We start from the raw sequence: 9,704 nt of genomic DNA on the forward strand, positions 1-9,704 counted from the left end.
ACAGCTCCCTGCCCTGGAGCTGCTGTGGGTGTTGGAGTTCTCTGATGCTCAGGGGTGTCGGAGGGTGATGACAGCATACGTGCTAGAAAGCCAACCCAAGGCTCAGGCCTTGCCACCCTGGGCGGTCCATCTTCCCTCCTGGCCCCATGCTCCCAGGAGCCTTATCTCCCAGCCAAATGCCTCCTCTCTCTGGGCCCTTATCCTGTTGCCTCACCTTTCAGAGCCAGACGTGCCTGTTTCATGCCTCATCCTAAAGGAGGAGATCTCTCCCCACGAAACCCTGCTCTCCTCTCCAGGAAACCACTCTAACTCCTGCCATTTTGTTTTATTGAAGGGAAATTCACATAAAATAAAATGAACCATTTAAAGTGAACAATTCAGGGGCCGGCCCCGTCGCATAGTGGTTAAGTGCGCACACTCTGCTGCTGGCAGCCCAGGTTCAGATCCCGGGCGCGCACGGATGCACCACTTGTCAGGCCATGCTATGGTGGTGTCCCATATAAAGTGGAGGAAGATGGGCACAGATGTTAGGCCAGGGCCAGTCTTGCTCAGCAAAAAGAGCAGGATTGGCGTGGATGTTAGCTCAGAGCTGATCTCCCTCACAAATAAATAAATAGAGTGAACAATTCAGTGGCATTTACATTCACAATGTTGTGCAATCACCACCTCTATCTAGTTCCAGAACATTTCCATCACCCCAAAAGGAGACCTTGTCCCTATTAGCAGTCACTCTCCATTTCCTCCTCCCCCAGCCCCTGGCAACCACTAATCTTTGTGTCTCTACGGATTTGCCTGTTCTGGACATTTCATATCAATGGAATCATATAATGTATGATCTTTTGTGACTGGCTTCTTTCACTTAGCATGTTTTTCAGGTTCATCCACGTTGTAATATGTATTAGAATGTCATTCCTTTTTATGGCTGAGTAATATTCCACTGTGTGGAATGACCACATTTCGTTTATCCATCTGTTGATGGACATTTGAGTTGTTTCCTCCTTTTGGCCATTGTAACTAATGCTGCTGTGAACATTGGTGTACAAGCATTTATTCAAGTCCCTGTTTTCAATTCTTTTGGGTATATACCTAGGAGTAAAATTGCTGGGGCACATGGTAACTCTTGTTTAACTTGTGAATGTTTAACTTTTTGAAAAATCGTCAGACTATTCCACAGTAGCTGCCCCATTTTACATTCCCACTAGCAGTGTACGAGGGTTCAATTTCTCCACATCCTTGCCAACACTTGTTATTTCCCTTTTTCTCTATTATAGCCATCCTACTGAGTGTGTCGAGCTGCCTTTTATATTACTTTTTGCCCCCCGTTGTGACACATGATAATTGTTTGCCTTTTTGTGCAGTGCGTTTGTGACACACCAACTCTGATTTTGTGTCTGTGGTGATGTGTCTACGTCAGGGCGAGGTTGTGTGCCTTATACTATCAGGGTGCTTGATTCCATGGTGGTGTGGTTGTCTGTGTTTCACTGAGTGCGCCCCCTGTAGTTGGGCATTGGCAGCTGTGCAATTGTGTAACTAATTACATACTGTGACAGTGGCAGGCGGTGTGACTATGTAAGGTTGTAGGTTTACAGGGTGCTGTGTGTGATTGTGTCTGTCTGATGTACAGCTGTGCACATTACTGCATCATCATGTGTTTGTGAGTGGTTGTGTGTGGCCGTGTTTTATGCTTTTGTGTCTGAGGCTACATCTGCGTTCGACGGGGCCGGGTGACTGCATCTTCTCCAGTCCTGTGACAACATAGCCAGGAGTCTCTGCGTGTCTGTTCAGTTATGGCTAAATCCTGTCAGTGTGATTGTGTGATTGGGTGTGAGTGGATATCAGTGTGTGATTGTGTTAGGGCCTGTCTGTGATGATGAATTCGATGTCTGAGGGATTGTGTGGCTATAACACTGTGTAACCAGTGTAGTGTATGGTTGCGTCTTAGTGCCTGAGAATTGTGTGTCTGTGCACATTCTATATGACGCACAGACACACAACTGTATGTGCAGGGACTACAGTCTGTGTGACTGAGGGACCAGGAATTTGTGTCACTATGTAATTGTATATTGTGTGTGTGTGACTATGAACTGTGTGTCTGTGATGTGTGTCCACGTTGCCCCCTCCCTGCCCCAGACTCCCAGGGCACCACAGTGGAGATGCCTGGTGCAGAACCTCGGATCCTCCACCGCCCCCCCGATGGGGGGCAGCATTCAGGCAGCAGCCAGGCCCAGGGCAGGGGTTGGTGCAGGTCTCCTGCTGGTCAGATACGTCCTGTGGCCCGATTCAACGGTCCCATCCCACCCAAGTGAAGGGGTCGCCTCCCCCTGCCCAGCCATGGTACTGGAGCCTCAGCCTCCCCATGCCCCGCTCCCTGCAGTGCCCCCGGGGGGCCGGGATAGACAGTGGCGGCTGACTGGCAGGGCCCCCTCCTGCCACTGAGCTCAGACCCTGGGAGCTCAAAACCCAGGCAATTTCAAGCCGAGCTAATGTGAAGCCGCAGCCCCCAGCGCCCCCACTCACCGGGGACAGAGCTTTGGCTCTGGGCCCCCACCCGATAGCAGCCTCCTACATCTGGGGTGTCTGATAATGCCTGGCTTGGCAGCGAGTTCGTGCCAAGTCCCGCCATCAGCACGGTTGCTGCTGTTTATTGGGGAGGGGGAGGGCTTGCAGGCCCCCGTCAGGGGAGAGGTGGTCTCGAAGCCCCTTCCCAGAACCCCCATTCTGCCTGTCACCCCTTCTCCATGAAGGTAACTGAGAGCAGGCCCCCAAGACTCTCCCTCTCCGGGGACCCACGGCCTCACTTTACCCAGCACCTGAACCCCCAGCCCCCAAACATCTGACTCGGCTTTGCAGACAGGGTCCGTCTCTAAGGCCCAGCCCCAAACAGGCTGAGGCCACATCTGCTCCCCAGAAACAGTGACCCCCGCCTTGCCTGCCCCTTATCAGGGGCTGCAGCCAATCAGCTGAGGGCAGAGAGGAGCCCTCCAAGGGGCCATTGCAGCCTCAGAGCTCACGAGGCCGCCGAGGGAGAGGAGGCCTGAAGCCCAGGGTGGGCACCAGCCAGCCATGGCCTCAGCTGAGACCGCCTTGCCTTCTATCAGCACACTGACTGCCCTGGGCCCCTTCCCGGACACACAGGAGGACTTCCTCAAGGTGGGGCCAGGGAGGGTCTATGTGGGCTGGTTGGGGTCCCGGGCTGTGGTCCTAGAGTTTGGGGGTCAGGTCTGCATCTTGCCCTGGAATCCAGACACCTGGCTAGGGCTGGGGGTCCTCAGCCCAGGCCAGGGGTCTGAACTTGGTCTAAGGGCTTATTTCTGCCGTAGAAAACTGAGGCTGGGAGCTGAACACTGTAGGGGGCTAGGCTCAGGGAGACAACCCGATATCAGAGGGAAACAGCAGATGTGTCTAGGGGACATCCAGGAATTCATCTTGGGAATTCATCTTGTTGGGGGACAGGGGAATTCTGGGGGGAAACTGAGGCAAGCCTGGGCCCCCTCAGCCTTTCATTCTTGGCTCTGCCACCCCTTCCCCCATGCTTGACTGTGGCTTCAGATAATGTAAGTCTTATCTCCTGTCTCCAGCTAGACCCAATCGGCCTCTGTCCTTGGCGCTGGTGGGGGGGCGGGGGCGGGCAGTGTCAAGGAGTGGGACCTCCTGACATGACAGACAAGCAAACAAGACCCCTTTCCGGAGCCTGTGGCCGGCCTGCCCCCAGCAGGGCATCGGGCCCCCTTGGCCCTGGGCAGGACACCCTGTTGTTCACCGAAGCCTCACGCTGCCTCTCCCTCCCGCAGTGGTGGCGCTCCGAGGAGGTGCAGGACTTGGGCCCGGGTCCCCCCGACCCCACCGGGCTGCCCCTCCACGTGAGGCCGGAGTCGGAGGACATGCGAGGGGAGGACGAAGACGACGAGAAGGACGCGGCCACCGCCTGGGACCTGGATCTCCTCCTCACCAACTTCCCGTGCCCAGAGCCGGGCGGCGCGCCCCAGACGTGCGCTCTGGCGCCGGGGGAACCCCTCGGGGCGCAATTCCCGCCGCCGCCGCCCGAGACTCTGGGCGCGTACGCGGGTGGCCTGGGGCTGATGGCTGGGCTCTTGGGTCCAGAGGAGCACCCGGGCTGGGCACGCCCGGCCCCACGAGCCCCGGCCCCCGACGCCTTCATGGGCTCAGCCCTGGTCCCGGGCCCCGAGCCCAAAGCGCTGCCGCTGCAGCCGGTATACCCGGGGCCGGGTGCGGGCTCCTCCGGCAGCTACTTTCCGCGGACCGAGCTTTCAGTGCCTAGCCCGCCGGGCGCCCCCTACGGGCTGCTGCCCGGGTACCCTGCGCTCTACCCGGCGCCGCAGTACCAAGGGCACTTCCAGGTCTTTCGGGGGCTCCCGGCGCCCGCGCCCGGCCCCGCCGCGGCCCCCTCCTTCCTGAGTTGTCTGGGACCCGGGACGGCGGGTGCGGGATTCGGGGGCGCCGCAGCAGACCCCGGAGGGACCCCGGAAGCGGCGCCATCCAAACGCAGCCGGCGCTCGTGGGCGCGCAAGAGGCAGGCGGCGCACACGTGCACGTACCCGGGCTGCGGCAAGAGCTACACGAAGAGCTCGCACCTGAAGGCGCATCTGCGCACGCACACGGGTGAGGGGACGGGGCCCGGGCGCGGGGGGCGGGGCGGGGCCTTGGGCGCAAAGCGCGGCCCGGGAGGTGGAAACCAGGAGCAAGGGGAGGGGCTCGAGGCAAAGACCCAGCAGAGACGAGGCTAAAGCAGAGTGCCGGAGCAAGGGGCGGGGCAGAGGGAGCAGGGAGCCGGCCTGGAACCTCAGGAGCAGGGCCACAGGCCAGGCTGTGGTGTGGGAGGAAGGCGTTGCAGAGAGAAGACCTGAAAAATCTGGGGAGCGTTTCAGGGAACTGACGGGTAAGTCCTGGGCCAGGGACAGGCTGAGGAGCAGAGAGTCTGTCAAGTGGCGTAGGGCGGCGGGGCTAGAGGAGGGACTGTGCGGAGGAGATAAACTTAGAATGCCAGGCCAAAGACACAGGGCTCAGGTTTGGGGCAAGCGGGGAGCGGAGTTAGGAGCTCTGGGCCATAACCAGGAGTATAAAGCGTGGGTGGCTTGGCGTGGAGGCGGAGCCAGGCTGTGGGGGCGTGGCTGAGGCTCAGAGGGTGAAACAGGGACAGAGTCAGTTTCCCGGGCCCAGACGGAGAAGATGGGCAGAGGCAGGTCCAGGTGGGCAGGGGGAATAGCTGGGCAACAGAGAAGGAAGGGGGGCATAGGAGGAGAAGCCGGCTCCCAAAGAGCCTAAGACAGGGGCGGGGCCGTGGAATAGAGGCGGGGAGGACAAGGGGTGAAGCCTATGCTTAGGGGTCCGCACAGAGGGTGGGGCCATGTGTACGGACCTGACGGGGACGCAGGGGGAGGGGCCAGGCGTAGCAGAGGGAGAGCATAATCACCGGGGACAGGGCCTGGGACACAGGATGTATTTCGGAGCTCAAGGCCAAGGCTGAGGGTAGGATTGGGCAGCAGCTGGAGGGTCCCCTGGTTCAAGAGAGGGGCTGGGACACAGGGAGCAGGGCCAAAGCACGAGGATGGGACGGCTTCAGGACGCAGGGGCAGGGTACCAGGGCACAGGAAGTGGGGCCAGTGGGGTCGGGGACGCGACTTGGGCCCAGGAAATGAGAACGGGTGTGGCGCCAGATGCAGGTGCAGAAGAAGAAGGGTCGGGGTCGCAGAGGCCGGACCTGGGTGCAGATTCAGGGCCCTCCCCTGAGAGTGAGCGCTTCCTTAAATGTTGTGTCCTAGGCGCCTCGCTTGCCTCACCCTTGTCCAGGCCAAGGCTGCGCAAAGGAGTGCGGCCAGATGCAGGGGCGGCCCCGGGGGCGGGGAGGGGTGGACGGTGGTACTCACTGCTTCCTCGCCCCAGGGGAGAAGCCATACGCCTGCACGTGGGACGGCTGCGGCTGGAGGTTCGCGCGCTCGGACGAGCTGACCCGCCACTACCGGAAGCACACCGGACAGCGCCCCTTCCGCTGCCAGCTCTGCCCGCGCGCTTTTTCGCGCTCCGATCATCTGGCCTTGCACATGAAGCGTCACCTTTGAGCCTGGCACTCGGACCTTCCCGGGGACGGGATGGAACAAGAGCAGATCCAGGCAGGGGGGTTCCCTCGGCTGGACCCTGGCCGGGACTCGCGGCCACACAGATCCACCGAAAGATCAAGGGCTGGCCCATAGACAGACCCGGGGAGACTCCGACGGAAGCTCCCACACATGTCCTCAGCCACAGGGAGCCACACAGGCGTCCGATGGTCACGCAGACCCAGCGAGACAGACCTCCAAATAAACGAACTCCAATGGACACTCTGACACTTTGGACAGAGAGACAGGCCTGCAGATAGCTGGACCCTTAGATCGGCTCACAGGCGGCCTCGGACAGCGGGAGGGGGTGTGGGTTGAGGCTTCTCAGAGACCCTGGGTCTAGGAGGGGCTTCATACCGTGACTTCTGAAGCTCCGCACAGTGGCTGGCATCTGCTGTGAATGGTTACAAGGGTCCTGTAAAAATGCTCCTCCCAGATAAAGCTTCAGCGTTGGCCTGACTTTGTGGGTTTTGGGCGCTGGAAGCTGTGAGGAAGCTGTACCCCCAAGAGGTGATATTGGGGAGCCGTACACACCCTCACACCCTCATCTCCTAAACCTCAGCGACCACCCCTGGGCACTGCAAATCTTGCCCCCTTTTCCCCCTCCTCTTTACTCCCAAGATCAGGCTACATCGTCCTTGTCTCCTGCCTTGAACCCCAGGAACATTCACAGGGACCGCGTCCTTCCATTTAAAAGCCCTGAGCCCGACCCCAGAGCCCTACGCCCTTCCCCTGGCCATGATCCGAAGCGACCTCTTGGCTAGCTGGGGGGGCGGGGGGGGGCCGGGAAAACATGCAGAATGAAAAGGGTAGAGTCAGAATCGCAAGCGACCCTTGAGAGAGCACAGGGCACAAGAGCTGGCTGTAAGGCAGGAAAGGAAAAAATCCGCATTTGCTTCCGACCCAGAAGTCGGGGAAGGAGCGGGGTTCGGCGGAAGAGCGAGGATCCGGATTAGCTCTCATGGAAAGAGACGGAGGCGGGGCCTAGCGGAGGGACGTGAGCTGTGATTGGCCAGGAGCGACCCCCCCGCGCCAAAAGAGGGCGGAGCCAGTCTAGGGCTGAGTCCGCGGGACCGGGACCCAGGAGGGCACCCTAGGCTGGCCGGGTCGGAGGCGGGAGCTGCGAGACTGACAGCCCGAAAGGAAGCCCCTTCCTCTAGGCACCCGAGACCGCCTTCTCAAATTTCTGCTTCTCTCGAGGGCGGAGTTTCCATCCTCTTGAAGTCCCGGCCCAGGTTCCCAGGCGGGTTTGGGGAAGTGAAAGTCACCCGGGGCCCCAGCTCGTGACCCGGCGCACCGCGGTCCCGCACAGATTCCTCGACCCTAGCCCCATGGCCGCGCTGAGCCCGCTGGTTCTGGCCGCTCTGCTGTGGGTCCCTGTGGGGACACTGACCTGCTATGGGGACTCGGGGCAGCCGGTGGACTGGTGAGTGCGCCGGCGCCGACCATCCCCCGGGGCTGGACTGGATTGCTGCGCTCCCGAGTGAAGCCTGGAATTCCTTCTCTTCCCTTTCCTCCATTTCTGTCCATTCCCCAACCTCCAGGTTTGTCGTCTATAAGCTGCCGGCCCGGAGCGGGTCCGGGGCTGCGGCGCAGAAGGGGCTGCAGTACAAATACATGGATGGGGACTCGGGGGGCTGGCGCGACGGTGCGGTCTCCATCGACAGCCCGGCGGGGGCCGTGGGCCGCAGCCTGCTGCCGCTGTACCGGAACAACGCCAGCCAGGTGAAGGGGCGCCGGGCCCAACCTGGGGCGGCACTCTAGGGAGGGCCCGGCCTGGGCAGGATCGTCACCTTGTCCCGTCCATCTTCCCCAGCTCGCCTTCCTACTCTACAATGACCAGCCGCCTAAGTCCAGCCGGGCTCAGGACTCTTCCAGCCGCGGGCACACGAAGGGTGAGGCCCAGATTGGGGCCTGGGAAGGGTTGGGTTTCTCTCTGCATTTTCCCCAGCTAATCCCTGACCTGCGGGGGTGGGGGTGGGTGGGGCTGGGACGGGGGTGGGATGCTCTGTCAGACCCTGGGCATCTGTTCCTTCGTCTTACACTAACGTCCCTTCCCGTGGACTATGAGAATTGATGGCTGTCGAAACAGCTCAGCAGTGGTCCCGACACTGCCCACACCCTCTCCAGGTCCCCTGCAAACTGAGGGTGTTCCTGGTTGCATGTGTGTTTGTTGGGATGCCTTCAGCAGTCCCCCCAATCCCCATCTTCTGGTTCAGGGGTGCTGCTCCTGGACCGAGATGGGGGCTTCTGGCTGGTCCACAGCGTTCCACGCTTCCCTCCACCTGCCTCCTCTGCTGCATACAGCTGGCCACCTGGTGCCCGCACCTATGGGCAGACCCTGCTCTGCGTGTCTTTTCCCCTCGCCCAGTTCCAGAATATTGGTGAGTGGGGACAGGCAGGCAGGGTGAGTTCCTGATTCCCAGGCCGGAGAATGGAACAGTTTCTCATTTTTTCCTCCACTTGCCCTCCAGGCAGACAGCTGAACTACACCTTCCCCCTGGTGTATGACTACAAGCTGGAAGGAGACTTTGCCCAGAAATTCCCCGACCTGGTGGAGGTAGCCAAGGGCCACCACGTTCGCCAAGGACCCTGGAACAGCAGTGTAACACTCACTTCAAAGGCAGGGGCCACCTTCCAGAGCTTTGTCAAATCGGGAAAATTTGGAGATGGTGAGCCCTGAGGTTGAGGATTGGAGAACTCTGCAGAGGGGGTGTCTGGTGTGTCCGTGGCTGAGGGCAGGTCAGGGATAGGCACTAGGACTCTTTGGGAGCCATAATCAAATGAGAGGTAGACAACCAACAGACCTGGGTTTCTGGCTGTGTGGTACGTTCCCATCTGAAAAATGGGGAGACTGACATCTCCTTGAAAGAGTGGTTGTGAATGAAGTGTGCCTGTAGAGTGTTTAGCAAGGGCTGTTAGTCTTAATGTTGTCATCCCCCAGTTGCCAGGAGTTGACAACTGAGGAAACAGAGCTCAGAGAGGGGAAGTGGCCCGGGGAAGCCCCAGCGGTGCCCCTACCCCTGCCCATGCCCTCTTTCCATCCTCCACAGACCTGTACTCTGGCTGGTTGGCGGAAGCCCTTGGCAGCGACCTGCAGGTCCAGTTCTGGCCAAATTCTCACGGCATTCTCCCCTCCAACTGCTCCAGGGTCTGGCACGTGCTGGATGTGACCCAGACAGCCTTCCCTGGGCCAACTGGGCCAACCTTCAATGCCACAGAAGACCACTCCAAGTGGTGTGTAGCCCCAAAAGGGCCCTGGGCCTGTGTAAGTGACATGAATCGGAACCAAGGAGAGGAGAAGCGGGGTGGTGGCACACTGTGTGCCCAGCTGCCGGCCCTCTGGAAGGCCTTCCAGCCTCTAGTGAAGGCCTGGTGGCCCTGTGGGCAGGAGAGCAGGGCCTTCTCTCCAGGAAGGCCCAGCAGAGCATCTGAGAGGTAAGGCTCAGGAGCCAGTTTAGTCCCTTACTAATTGTGTGCCCTTAATTGTGTGCCTTAACCTCTCTGGGACTCAGCCTTCTCATCTGCAAAATGGGCATCTAACACCTGGCTCAGGATTGTTGAGAAATAAAAGTAAATTGGTAGGTGAGG

General features: G+C 59.8%; 2 protein-coding genes across 3 annotated transcripts; both read left to right on the plus strand.

The window, feature by feature from the left end:
• Positions 1-2,772: 2,772 nt before the first annotated feature.
• Positions 2,773-6,877, plus strand: KLF1 (KLF transcription factor 1). 2 transcript variants are annotated; one of them, XM_004442544.3, is made up of 3 exons: positions 2,773-3,150; positions 3,792-4,620; positions 5,902-6,877. In XM_004442544.3, exons 1-3 carry the CDS (start codon positions 3,064-3,066, stop codon positions 6,075-6,077), a joined length of 1,092 nt encoding a protein of 363 aa, XP_004442601.1. In that variant the 5' UTR covers positions 2,773-3,063; the 3' UTR covers positions 6,078-6,877. The 2 variants fall into 2 exon arrangements, 1 of the variants encoding a protein (XP_004442601.1); XR_015550181.1 differs by lacking the exons at positions 2,773-3,150; positions 3,792-4,620 and adding an exon at positions 4,748-4,897 and having other exon boundaries at positions 5,902-5,974.
• Positions 6,878-7,200: 323 nt separating this feature from the next.
• Positions 7,201-9,702, plus strand: DNASE2 (deoxyribonuclease 2, lysosomal). The gene is made up of 6 exons (XM_004444137.3): positions 7,201-7,539; positions 7,658-7,838; positions 7,930-8,008; positions 8,333-8,497; positions 8,588-8,785; positions 9,167-9,702. The coding sequence occupies exons 1-6, from the start codon at positions 7,445-7,447 to the stop codon at positions 9,553-9,555; spliced, it is 1,107 nt and encodes a 368-aa protein (XP_004444194.2). The 5' UTR covers positions 7,201-7,444; the 3' UTR covers positions 9,556-9,702.
• The last annotated feature ends 2 nt before the right edge of the window (positions 9,703-9,704 follow it).

Source organism: Ceratotherium simum, chromosome 39, assembly GCF_057802395.1.
Source record: "Ceratotherium simum simum isolate JZ-2026a chromosome 39, ASM5780239v1, whole genome shotgun sequence".
NCBI lineage: Eukaryota > Metazoa > Chordata > Mammalia > Perissodactyla > Rhinocerotidae > Ceratotherium > Ceratotherium simum.